The sequence below is a fragment of the Jaculus jaculus genome, chromosome 2, assembly GCF_020740685.1.
Source record: "Jaculus jaculus isolate mJacJac1 chromosome 2, mJacJac1.mat.Y.cur, whole genome shotgun sequence".
NCBI classification, from domain to species: domain Eukaryota; kingdom Metazoa; phylum Chordata; class Mammalia; order Rodentia; family Dipodidae; genus Jaculus; species Jaculus jaculus.
The window spans coordinates 104518776-104532716 of record NC_059103.1 but is presented as its reverse complement, the minus strand read 5'-3'; the positions used below and the strand labels follow the sequence as shown (position 1 = coordinate 104532716).

Here is a 13941-nt window from a genome sequence, read left to right as displayed (position 1 = left end):
TATTTTGCAGCTTTATAGCATGACATGACATGCCTAGGTTTTGGTTGTTATACTCTATGTCCTTGAAAATAAAAATCCTGGGAATTGATTGAGAAAAATATTTTTGACTTTACAACAGTTGAGAAGAGAAAGCACTGGGCCACAGAGCTAGATAAATTTAGGAAAATAAACTAACAGATAACTTCAAAGCCAGAAGAGACCAAAGATCAGATGCATATCTACTCTCTACCCAATTCTTACTTTCCAGTCAGCTGATCCCTTCATAATTTCCTCTTTCCCCATTGTTAGCCTTCCACCAATCACTGTAATGTCTCTTGTTTCAACTCTCACTTTTAACTTACATTCTTGTTTGTTAGACTTCTAAACATTTGACAGTCAGTCAAATCACACCCTCTGGCATATGCCCTTCTTCAAAAGAAGAAGCCAGTACCAAATTTGCCAGGTTGATCTCAGCATGAGATGAGCATGTGCAGTAGAAGCCAAAGTTTGGAAGCCTTGCCCAACACCACCCTCCTTGTTTTTTATTTTAATTTTTGGTCATTCCACATGTCGGATAATTATCCTGCCCAAGAATATAAGTACTACCATGCAGATGGGCTTTATAAAATACAATTTTAGGGCTGGAGAGATGGCTTAGCAGTTAAGGCATTTGCCTGTAAATTAAAAGAATCCCAGTTTGACTCTCCAGGACCCATGTAAGCCAGATGCACAAGGGGGCACATGCATCCGGAGTTTGTTTGCAGTGGCTGGAGGCCCTGGCATGCCCATTCTCTCTCTCTTTCTCAAATAAATAAATAAAATATGTTAAAGAAATAAAATTTTAAATAGTGTTCAGTATCTGTGGGGAATATTTCTAAGACCCTATGTGGATTCCAGTATCCGCATATGCCCAAGACCCTGATAGCAAATGTCACAATGGGGTTCGAGAAATGGCTCAGTGGTTAAAGATACTTGCTTGCAAAAAAGAAAAGAAAAGTGGTATAGTGTGGTGTGGTGGTTTGATTCAGGTGTCCCCATAAACTTAGGTGTTCTGAATGCTAGGTTCCCAGCTGATGGAGATTTGGGAATTAATGCCTCCTGGAGGGAGTGTATTGTTGGGGGTGGGCTTATGGGTGTTATAGCCAGTTTCTCCTTGACAGTGTTTGGCACACCCTCCTGTTGCTGTGGTCCACCTTATGTTGGCCAGGGGGTGATGTCCACCCTCTGCTCATGCCATTGTTTTCCCCTGCCACCGTGTACCCAGTTAAATGAAACAACAGAAAATGCTTCCCCTCGATCCTGTAAGCCAAAATAAATCTCCTTTTCCCAGAAGCTGCTCTTGGTTGGGTGGTTCCTACCAGCAATGTGAATCGGACTGCAACATGTTGTTTATTATTTTCAAATTGCCAACTTGAGATAATGGAGAGCCTTTCCATGGCTACTGGTTGCTATGGATCCAGTCTGAAAACAATCTCTCAGCGCACATGAAGGGTTTCGAGTCCTCAGTGAAAAGTGTAAGACAATCAACTGAAGAGCAGAGGCAGATTTGATCTTCATGTAATAGGGCAGAAGGACTGGGGTGCAGCTATGTGTAAAGTGCTTTGACAGAAGGGAGGTCCTGGGTCCCATTGCCAGCACTATAGAATGAAGTAAGACTAGGACGGTAGAACACAGGTCAACATGCTGCGGCAGCTGCGGGCTTCACAAGGCACCTCTTTCTCTTGCAGCTGGGCACCAAGGAAGGCTACCTCACCAAGCAAGGGGGCCTGGTCAAGGTAAGGAAGTGCGGTTTTGCTCCTGTCAGCCACAAGCAAAAGAACACGTCACTGTGACAGGCTTTGTTTCTTTTTTTTTTTAAAAAAGCACAATTGCCAACTCATTTTGATCCACTTATAGTTACTTGTTTCTAGAGTTTATTACTTTATAACTGAAATTCTAGAAAATGACCTGACCATTCTTTGGGAAAGCCCTGCATAAGAATAACCTGTAGTTAATACTCAAGAAAATATGTACTCCATTCTCAAAGAAATAATTGAAGACAAAGGTAGTAAATCAACTCTGGAATATTTCTGTTCTTTTCTTTGTTTTTAAACAAGTCAACATATGTAAAATGGTTACTGAAAGGTAAGCCAATGACACTACTGAGGCTGATAGAACTAGGTTGTAACATGCCAATGTAAACAGAATTCAGGACTTTCCAAGTGCAGGGACTTATGCAACTGTACCTTTAAAGCTCTTCTATTACGTTTCAAAGTGCCTCAACCATGTCATGGAACATGTCTGCTCTGCCCTATTTTAGGAGTCAGAGTCTCTCATGTGTACTGGGCTATGTGATTCTAACCTAAATATTCAGTTATTCACAGCCTTTCTAGATTGGATGCTTCTTGAGGACTGAGTATATGGCTATTCGCAGTATATTCCTTTATTGATTTACGCATTTTGTTTTATTTTCTTGTGAGACAAGGTTTCACCATGTAACCCAGACTGATCTCTAACATGTAAGCCTCCTTTCTCAGCTTCTGAGTGTTAGGGTTACAGGCATGTACCACCATGTCTATTCCTGAATTTTCTGTTGTTTCATTTAACCTGGTATTCTGCCATCCATAGACAAGGTTCTGGACATATACTCAAAGGCAATAGCGGTCAACAACAGTTCTTGCCAGGATGTCATGGGATTCTTCTGTAAGATCTAGAATATCATGTGTGGGCCAGGGAGATGGCTCAGTGCAGAAAGCACTTGCTGTGCCAGCATAAGGACTGAGCTTGGATCCCCAAGTAAGTGCTGTTGGCCTGTAATCCCAGTGCTAGGAAGGCAGACACGGGACACCTGGGGCAAGCTGGCTAGCTGAGTCGGCCAGCTCTGGGTTCAAATGGGAGGCCATGTGCCAGTAACTGAGGTAGAGAGCGACAGATGGAGGCACTAATGCGAACTTTTGGCCTCCACACATGCAACTCACACAAATGCAAACATGCAAAAACACATGTACTCATATCACGTGTATACATGCAAAAAATAAACTATAATATCATGTGTTTTAAAGTTTATAAACCTTACTTGGCTTATTTTAAGGTACTAACAATATTTGGCATTGTTCAATAAGGATTGGCTATAATATGTATAATAAATATAAATTATATATAAATAATTTTTAAAGAATATATATATATACATATAAAATGCTCCAAAGATAATGTGTAATTGAAAATAGGCACTCAAAACTTATATTTGTTATAAAGTTAATGAAATAGAAACTTGAATGCTTTGCTACAAATTACCATGAGTATATATAATAACTGTATCTATTTAAATAAACTAATGACATTTATATTAAAAATTTAATTCAAAGAATATTTTAATTTTACAGGTATTTTAAAGCTTTTCTCTAAAATGACTCCCAAAAGGCTGGCAAGATGACCCATTGGTTAAAGGCACTTGCTTGCTGGCCTGAGTTCAATTCTCCAGTGCCTATGTAAACACAGATGCAAAGAGGCACATGAGCCTGTAATCTCAACATGCTTACAGCAATGGGAGGCAGAGCCAGGAGAACCCAGAAGCTCACAGACCAGCTAGACTAGCACACACAGCAGTGAAAGCAATGACAAGGAGGTGCCATCTCAAGTCAGATGGGAAGAGAGCATAAGCATCCTGAGGCTGTCCTCAGACCTCCACATGTAATGTATACACATGACTGTACATGTGCACATGCCATTACACATCCACACAAACATGCATATACACATATACAGACTAAAAAATGACACATAAGAATTCTTTTCAGGCTTATTTTATCCAGTCTTTGATGTACTTTAAAAATAAATCATGGAGCCAAAGGAAGGGTAGGACTGCTTACAATGCAATCGTTCAGACAGAACTTGGCCTTTCAGTGCCTAGTGCTACCTTCACAAGACCCTCATAATAGGAGGAAAAACTGATGACATCAAAATAAAAGACTAATTGAGAGAGAGGGGGGATACGATGGAGAGTGGATTTGCAAAGGGGCAAATGGGGGAGGGCAGAGAATTATCATGGTTTATTGTCTATAATTATGGAAGGTGCCAATAAAATAAGTTAAAAAAAAAAGAAATCATGTTTAGATATTGCATTTCTGTATTCAAAAGCTAAGTGTTTCTTTTCTCAGACCTGGAAAACAAGATGGTTCACTTTGCACAGGAATGAACTGAAATACTTCAAAGACCAGATGGTAAGTAAGATGCTAATACGCTTTCCCTTAGAACTCAGCTCTCTAGATGAAAGGGACACTGGCCCACACGATCCCTGCGTTCCTCTTTCTGTCTACCTGAGACAAGTGGCTTCATCCTGAGTCTGGACTCCTGACATGTGTTGATTCTTCTGTGGAGATAAGATTTGATCCCCAGAAACTGTTCTCTTGCAGTGGCAAGGCAGTAGCTCTTCCAAGGCATACAATTCCCTTGATTAGGGCAATGGAAGTTTCCTTTGCTATAATTTATTACTTCTGTAAGACAATTTCCCTTTTATTAAAAAATATCTCCAAATAATTTCTGTTATTTCTTTACTTACACAAAATTTTTGAGGGAGTGGAAGTTTTAAAATGATGAGTGTGCTGGGCTTGGTGGCATATGCCTTTAATCCCAGCACATGGGAGGCTGAGCTGAAAGGCTCGCCATATATTTAAGGCCAGCCTAGAGATACAGAGTGATTTCCAGGTCAGCCTGGGCTACAGTGAGACCCTGCTTCAAATAATCACCCCACCCCCCAAAATCAGGCTGCAGAGATGGTTTAGTGGTTAAAGGCACTTATTGCAAAACCTGCTGGCCCAGGTCTCATTCCCCAATACCCATGGAAGGACAGAAGCACAAGTGGCGCATGCATCTCGGGTTCATTTGCAGCTCCAAGAGGCCCTGGAGCAATCTCTCTCTCTCTCTCTCTCTCTCTCTCTCTCTTCTCCCCTCTCTCTATCCTCTGATCTCTCACTGTCTATCTCCTTGAAAATATAAATAAATTAAAAATTTGAAAAATGAGCCAGGCATAGTGGTGCATACCTTTAATCCCAGCACGTGGGAGACAGAGTTAGGAAGACTGCCATGAGTTCAAGGCTGTCCTGAGACTACATAGAGAATTCCAGGTAAGCCTGGATTAGAGTGAGACTCTACCTCAAAATAAATAAATAAATAAAAAATAAAAAGAATAAATAAATGAATAAAATGAAATTGAAAAATGATGAAAGAAAAATAAAACTCCCTTTTATGCATTAAAATCCATCTCTATCCAACGTAAAATTAATGAAGGCAATGTCTTCTTAATTCTCAGTTTGTCAAAAGCTAATTCCAAACTAGCAGCATGTGACACCCTTGTAAGGCTTCTGAGTTATCAGTCCTCTTAATGGAAAGAAACCTGACAGCACACAGAGTAGAACCATTTTTAGGGAGTAAGGAACAGATACATGTGTTTATTTTCATGACACAGGCTGCTTTTTCTTTCTAGTCATCAGAGCCAATTCGGATCCTAGACCTAACAGAATGCTCAGCTGTACAATTTGATTACTCACAGGAAAGGGTAAACTGTTTTTGGTAAGTTATTTTCATAAAGAAAATGTTTTTTAAAATTTTATAAACTGGGTGTGGTGCATGCCTTTAATCCCAGTATGGGAGTCAGAGGTAGGAGGATTGCCATGAGTTCTAGGCCAGCCTGGGACTACAGAGTGAATTCCAGGTGGTCACCTGAGCTAGAGTGAGACCCTGCCTTATAAAAAAGAAGAAGAAGGAGGAGGAGGAGAAGAAGGAGAAGAAAGAAAAAAAGCCAGGTATGGTGGCACATGCCTTTGATCCCAGCACTCAGGAGGCAGAGGTAGGAGGATCGTCTGAGTTCAAGGGCACCTTGAGATTATGTAGTGAATTCCAGGTCAACCTGGGCTAGAGTGAGAACCTACCTTGAAAAGAACAAAAAGAAGTCTTAAAAAAACTGTATATTTTAGTGTACAAATGCTTGGATCTGAAGGCTGTAGACTTATCCGACACGTCACATAGGTGTACATCTTAGGAGTGCTTTGAACTGTGTGTGACATAATACCTCATTTGAAATGCCTTAAAGAGGCAGGTCAGCCAGGTTTAAATTGTGTATCACACAACTATGACACATGCTGTCATTCACATCTTAGATGACTTGATTTTGTTTTCCTCCCAGTTTAAATTATAACTTTGTTGACTTCAGTTGATGAGTGACTTACATTGTTATGACAATGCATGGCTAATGGCATAGGACTATTGGTAAAGTGCCTAGAGAAAGGAAGGAGTGGTCACCTAACAATTTCTATTTCAAAGTCTTCACTAGCATACACAAGCTGAAGGGCATGAGCTCACACCCTGACCCAGCAAGGTGCATCAGCAACATACCCCAGTTGCTTGGTCGTGATTTTTCTTAATTATCTCTTTTTCTGAACCAACTGAAAGTAAAATGCAAGCATTGTGTCCTTTTACTCCAAAAGACATAAGAATATGCATCCTGATAATAAAAACATTGTCTGTGAAACTAAAACCTCATTATTACTACCTTAGGAGATAGCAATTTTATAACATCAGCTGTTGTAGTCAGCTCTACGTTGCTGGGATGAACATCCAAGTCAGACACAGTTTATAGGAGGAAGGGTTTATTTCAGCTTACAGATCCAAAGGGACTTTCCATCAACAATGGAAGAAGCTGGTTCCCATTTATAAATCCAAGCAGAGAGAGACACTACCAAACAGCCAGCTCAGAGAGCAAGCCCAGACAGACAGCAAACAGCAGTCAGCAGCAGGGACCCAGACAGAGCTCAGACTGCTCTGTATACCTTTGGGCTAGAAAGCAGATCTGCCCCCAGTGACACCTTCAGGCTGGACCCCAGGACCCACCCCAGTGACACCCCCACCCAGGTACCTGGAAATTAATACTCAAATTAATACCTGAGTCTGATGGAAGACATACATTGACCATGTCAACTAACAGTGGATATGTTTCCATATGAACTAACAGAGGCTTGGTTTTCCCACATAACAAGGGCCCAAGAGGCAGGCAGCTGCTGTGACAGGTCAGATCTAGTATCTCCACAGATCTTTTGGCCTTCCTCATGCTGGCTCTCTCAGATGCCAGTGGCTGCTCCAACTTTAGGCCTCATGTTGTCACAGGCTTGAAGAAAGATGAATCAGCCATGCCTGTCTCTTTTTATCAGGAAAGCCAATGATTTCCTGTGAAACTTCCCTTTAGTTCATTAGTCACAACATATCGCAATGACTGTAATCATAATTGGCTTAAACTAATTAGAATTTATTGCCTGGAGCTCTGTTCACAAGCAGAAAGGGAAAATTGCCTATATTAATGGGCAACTCTTTGTATCTCCCACAGGGAGTATCAAACAATGACAGTTCCTGAAGCCAGTTTACACACAGTGCTGTACATGGTATAATGCCAGTGTCCCTCCCTCCTCCCCAGTACCCACTCACCCCTGCAACTGGCCCTACATAAAGCATTTCCCATCTCCCCACTGGAGCATACCTGGTATCTATTCAACACCAGTGATTGAAGTCTACAAGATCTGCTGCCTGGGCTTTAGGATACTAGAAATACTTCAGAATTTCAGCTTAAGACTATTGTACTAAAGAGAAAATATTTTACTAGTTTGCATCTCAGTTGCAAGAACAGAAAGAAGGATATAAGTTAGGGCTGAACTCATCACTCAAAGGATTTTGCCCAGCCAGAGTCAGTGACATGAAGCATGACCACACATGTAGCAAGCCTTTCAGAAGGCAAGCTTGTTTTCTTGCTAATGGAGTTCCTGGTCACAATGAATGAAATAACTAATTGGCTTTGATTGTCCCTTTCTCTGTTCTGTGTTCACACTGCCACATTCACAGGAGGCAGAATCACCCTCCTTTAAAGCAGCCACACAAGTGGGTTCTTTCAGCAAACTCTCTCATCTGCCGGGCTCATCCTCTGAACCAGGCTTGGGCTCTGAGTCACCGGAGAGCTCAGCTGAGTAAACATGCTATGTTCCAAACAAAACATGACCTACAAAAGGATCTGGCATGTCCAACACATAGTTGTTTTTTTTTTTTTCTTTGAGGTTTCCTTAGACCATATAAATCTTGCCTGTAATAATTTGAATCTACAGCTTCCTAGACAGACATTTCTACAGTTTGCTGGCTCTACATATACCAGTGCTTCAAGCTGCTAGAATACCGAGGGCTTAGCAATTCTTTTTCCTTTGGAAATACTCTCAGTGCATGTTCAACCAACATGTATGTATGTATGTATGTATGTATGTATGTATGGAGTGTCTCACATTCTTTCTTTTGTTTTATCAGCTTAGTATTTCCATTCAGAACATTTTATCTGTGTGCAAAGACAGGGGTAGAAGCTGATGAATGGATCAAGATACTGCGCTGGAAGCTGGTGAGTTACCACCCAGATGCCCCAGAAATGATCCGTTGTTGATTCTAAACACATTTCTATTGTGTCAGAGAGTCCCCAAGAATCAAAGGGAAGTCTATTTGAAGCTTTGTGCATTAGGTTGGGGCTTTGAAAGGAGGCGGGATTGTACAAAGGAAGGTGGAGCTGGGTTTGGCCCTTAGCCCGAGCCCACTGCTTCCATCAGTCTTCTTATAAGATGTGCTGGTTAGTCCTGCTGTGCCTAAAAGAAAACATTTGGGAGCAGAAGGTCTCACAGAGGGAAGCTGACATATATTTCTATTTGAAAAACCTTTTAGATTACTAAAGAAGGAAGTTTGAGACAGGAACTTAGCTGTACTTTGTATAGATCAAAGGATATTTTATTTGCTTGCTGTAAAACTTTGGGGGCGGGGGAGAGACAGGAGTTTGTAAAAACTTACCAGTCCCTACGCCTTTTTTCATGTGTTTGCAAATTAAAGAGTGGTGGTGCACTCCTTTAATTCCAGCACTCAGGAGGCAGAGGCAGGAGGATCGCTGTGAGTTCAAGGCAGCCTGAGACTACACAGGGGGTAGTGAATTTCAGGTCATCCTTGACTAGAACAAAACCACCCTGCCTTGAAACACCAAAAAAAGAGAGTTGTCAGCCAAGGACCCGCCCTTAAAGTTTACTAACATTTCCTATGTGTAATTTTTTAGTCTACATTTTGTTGCTAAAATGAAATATCTGAGAAAAGCTGCTTATGAAGAAGAAGAGGGGACTGGAGAGATTGCTTAGCAGTTATGGCAATTGCCTGCGGAGCCTAAGGGCCTAGGTTCGATTCCCCAGTACCCACGTAAGCCAGGTGCACAAAGTAGCACATGCATCTGGAATTTGTTTGCAGTGGCTTGAGGCTCTGGTGTGCCAGTCTCTCTCTATATCTGCCTCTTTCTCCCTGTCTTTCTTAATAAGTAAATAAAATAAGTTTTTTAAAAAGAGGTTAATTTGGTTCATGGCACCATTAGCTCAGCTCTAACAAAGACCTCATGGTGGAACACAATGACCGAAACATGTATGGAATGGGAAAGTCACGCTGCCAAACAGGATGCCAGAGAGCAGCTCATATCTAGGCCACAGTATTCCCTTCTAAGGGCAGCACGCCAGTGACCTAAAGGCTTCCCACTAGACTCCACAATTTGTTTTTATTTTTTATTTATATATTTACTTATTTGAGACAGGGTGTAGTGTGTGTGTGAGAGAGAGGGAGAGAATGGATGCACCAAGGCCTCGAACCACTGCAAATGGACTCCAATTGCATGTGTCACCATATGCATCTGGCTTATGTGGGTTCTGGGGAATAAAACCTGGGTTCTTAGGCTTTTCAGGCAAGTGCCTTAACTGCTAAGCCACCTCTCCACCCCAGGCCCCACATCTTAAAAGGCCCCATTACCTCGCAGTGCCACCACCCTTGGGACCAAACCTTTACATGTAAACCTTTGAGGGAACCACTTAGATATATCCAAACTATAGCAAACCTCTTGAAACCTCAATGTTTTCAAGAATAAAACATATATTGCCTAACTATTTCTTTGTGAAGTTATCTGTTGACAGGACTTTCTTAAGGGCAAAAGGGCTAAAGTTGTAGCTTAGCCGTAAGAGGCCCAGGGTCTCCCCTCCCGCTTATAAACAAAGGAAGAAAGAAAAATAAGAAAGAAAGAGAGAGAAAGAAAGGGGAGGAAGGAAGGAAGGAAGGAAGGAAGGAAGGAAGGAAGGAAGGAAGGAAGGAAGGAAGGAAGGAAGGAAGGAAGGAAGAAAGGAAGAAAGGGGGAAGAAAATGGGAGGGAGAGAAGGAGGGAAGGAGGGAAAGGGAAAAGGAGGGAGAGAGGACATCTGAAAATTTCTTATTGAATGTTACTTTGTGGATACTGAGACATTTGTTTTTGATATTTTTTTTTCAGTTTGAAATCCAATTTAATATGCTACACCTTTTGAGATTGCTCCAATGTTGACACTCAGTGTAGAAATACTTTACTATTTGAAACTTTTGCTCAGATACAAATTGATTTCTAATTGTGTGTATTTTGTAAACAAACTAAAAACACATTAAATATGGTTACTTTCAGACTTCACTTTGGGCAAATAAATATTTATAAATAAAATTGATGCATTCTCTGGTGTTATCCGCTCACTCACCAAAGTATTGTAAACTTTATCCAAATCAACAATTTCAGATTTATATCTCACACTGGAGTCATTGAGAATCATTGCATTTGCATTAGACCAATTCCCAAACTGTACAAGTTTTTAAAAATTATTTATTTATTTTACTTATCTGAGAGACAGAATGGTAATACAGAAAGAGAGAGGATGGGCATGCCAAAGCCTTCAGCGGCTGTAAATGAACTCCTAACACATGTGCCACCTTGTGCATCTGGCTTACATGGATCTTGAGGAATTGAACCTGGGTCCATTTGTTTCGCAGGCAAATCCCTTAACTGTTAAGTCATCTCTCCAGCCCCCAAATTGTGTAAGTTTTAATAAGCACTCTACTATGTCTCTTGAGAAAAATCCAAAAAAGCAAACTAAAACCTGGTGGGAGGGGCATGATAATTAATTTATAGCTCTATGGCTTCCTTACTAATCAATATGACTTCCTTAATAGCTCATAGTCTATTATCTTAGAACCACTCACTAACAGACACACCTGTGTTTTCTTGCAGTCACAAATAAGAAAACAGCTGGAACAAGGTGAAGGCACAATCCGTTCTCGGTCGTTCATCTTTAAGTAGAATTTTCTTGCCAAGCAGTGCCTGGCTCAGTTGCAAGGTGGAATACTCCTGACACGCTGGTCCAGAGCAGGCTTCAGAGGAATGCTCACTAAGGAATTTCCTTTAAGCAAAACAAAAGCAGTTAGTGAATGGGGCCCAGGTACCACATTTGCTGAATCATGGAAAGTAGTCATCGCCATCTCCTTGGGAATACAAAGCTCTTATCCTTGTGATGGAAACTGATTAACTGTGCTTCCAGTGGCCCCCTCAGAACACAGGAGGCCAGATGGGAGGTTTGGTCTTCTCACATGATGGCTCCAAGCTTGTTGACCTGAGTTGCCTGGAGGGCTGCCCTGAGCCATGGTCAGCACAGCTAACCTCCAGGATGTACTGTGAACCCCGAAGGTTATGTTGGAGGACTCATACTGCCTCTTCAGGAAGCATGATACCACAATAAACTTCTGGAGGAAGACCACTTTGCTTTACTTTTATAGATAAACATCAAAAATAGTTTCCAAAACTAAGATAGAAAATGTCTCCCATATTTATTTTTTCTTTTTAAATGGCTTAGAAACCTAGTGTATCTTTCCCAACTAAGGATGAATCTGTGAGAACTAAATGTCCTGTGGGCAATTAGATAGGATGATAAAAGTAAATGAATGTACAATTTTAATTACTTAAGCAAAAATGCCTTAGAGTGGCAAAATACAGGATGAGGAAAGATAATAAAGAGCTCAATAACTTTTAGTCTAATAGTATTATTAAAACTATAATAATGGTGCATCTATAAGCTCTGATATATATGACATTCTTTAAATTGATGGAATGAGACTTCTCAAAAGCAACGTGTGGCCAGGCATGAAGGCTCATGCCTTTAACCCCAGCACTTGGGAGACAGAGGTAGGAGGAGCTCCGTGAGTTTGAGGCCACCCTAAGCTTACATAGTGAATCCCAGGTTAGCCTGGGCTAGAGTGAGACCCTACCTCAAAAAAACAAAACCAAAAAAAGCAAACCAAAAAGCAATATGATATAATAATCCCTTTCCCAGAATTAGCTGCATAGAGCTAACCCTGCAAGCATCCAAACCTGATTAAAGAGTGAGAATAACACTAAATCTACACAAAGTATGTAATGCATGTCACACAGCTGTTGCAAATTACAGTAAGAGGGTTGGATTCAAATGAAATACTGGATCTGACTTCATAAACAGATTTTAATTTCCTCTACTATCTTTATTAACATGACTTTTTAGGATAGAAGTTTGAAGAAACATAAACATGGATGAAAAGCCAGAAAATAGTGCAAAGCTGATAGATCACTGTTCTTATTGAAAGAGCTGTTAGCTTTTCTGTCACTGTGCCCAAAATGCCTGAGAACACTTGGGATGGAGAGAATGTGGTGGAACTGCTCACACTGTCACATATAGGAAGCTGAACAAAGTCGTAACAGGAAGTGGGCAGGGTAAGATAAAGTCCCCAGGAATAAGCTTCGTGATCTACTTCCCCAACAAAGGCCCAACTTTCAAGTTACCCCAATGACCTACTCAAATTTTGAATCCATCAAATGGACTGAGCCGGTCATGAGGTCAGAGTGCTCAGATCAACCTCTCTGGAAGTGCCTTCTCAGGCACACTCAGAGCTGGGTTTGACTGATCTCCAGGGCATCGCTCAGTCTAGTCAAATCCATGGCCAAGATTTACCACCATGAATGACTTGTTAAAAATAAGCTCCTTCTGGGCTGGAGAGGGTTAAGGGTGCTTGCTTGTGAATCCTGATGGCCATGATTCAATTCCCTGTTGCCCTCAATAGCCAGCTACACAAAATGGTACATGCATCTGAAGTTCGTTGTGGTCCACCCATACTTCCTCTCTCCTCACAACTAAATTAACTTAAAAAAAAAACTTACTTCTGTTATTTAAACATCTAAAGGAAAAGACTAAACCAAATTATATAACTTTCTGTATATTTCAATTGTTGGGAGTTGGGTAGCTGTGGAGGTGTCTGAATGGTAGATCACTTCCCTGGCACTGTAAGGCACTGGGTTTGATTCTTACCACCGCAAGGGATTTTTTAAAAAAATATTTTATTTCTTTATTTGAGAGAGAGAGAGGAAGAGGCAGAGAGAAAGAGAAAATAAAATGGGCATGCCAGGGCATCTAGCCACTGCAAACTAACTCAGACGCATGCGCTCCTTGTGCATCTGGCTTACGTGGGTGCTGGGGAATCAAACCAAGGTCCTTAGGCTTCCCAGGCAAACGCCTTAACTGCTAAGCCATTTTCCCAGCCCACAAAGGGTTTTTAATGTTGCTTGTTAGTTTGTTTCATATGAGATAAAGAAAAATTCATGTTGAAATGCATTAGTATTATTACAAAGTAAGATGTTTCCAATGAACCCTCCTTAAATTAATATTTTTGGTTTAATTAATTGTTTTGGTTTGTTTCTTCATGGAACTAAGAGTTTTGTTTTTTTTTTTACTTTTTGTAAAATATAACATATTTATTTACACTCTTTAGGTTCTGTTTATTAAATAAAATGTACATGGTTTTATTGTCTATGTATAATTTTTATTAAACATTGTTATTATTTGTAACTTAAAAGAAGTACAACTGTTAATATTCTAAACAGCAATGATAGTTCAGTAATCTATGAGCTAAACAAGAGTGGAAGCTGAGGAGGAGATTGGTCTATTCCTCCAGGAAGTCTTAGTTAAATATTGGGGGGAGAGTACATCCACATATGACAATATAGAGAAGTAACTCAGGTAAACACTGAGAGATATGCCCACATAAAAATTAAACCACTGTTGGAAGAATTAT

At 40.6% G+C, this 13941-nt stretch overlaps 1 protein-coding gene across 1 annotated transcript in view; it reads left to right on the top strand.

Annotated features, from left to right (window-relative positions):
- Window positions 1–11597, top strand: part of Dapp1 (dual adaptor of phosphotyrosine and 3-phosphoinositides 1) — a 67525-nt gene extending 55928 nt beyond the window's left edge. The window contains exons 5-9 of the mRNA XM_004661641.2: window positions 1707–1754; window positions 4119–4181; window positions 5444–5529; window positions 8296–8383; window positions 11078–11597. Coding sequence (XP_004661698.1) covers window positions 1707–1754; window positions 4119–4181; window positions 5444–5529; window positions 8296–8383; window positions 11078–11146 — 354 coding nt within the window. The 3' untranslated portion in view covers window positions 11147–11597. The remainder of the gene's footprint in view (window positions 1–1706; window positions 1755–4118; window positions 4182–5443; window positions 5530–8295; window positions 8384–11077) is intronic.
- Window positions 11598–13941: the final 2344 nt, after the last annotated feature.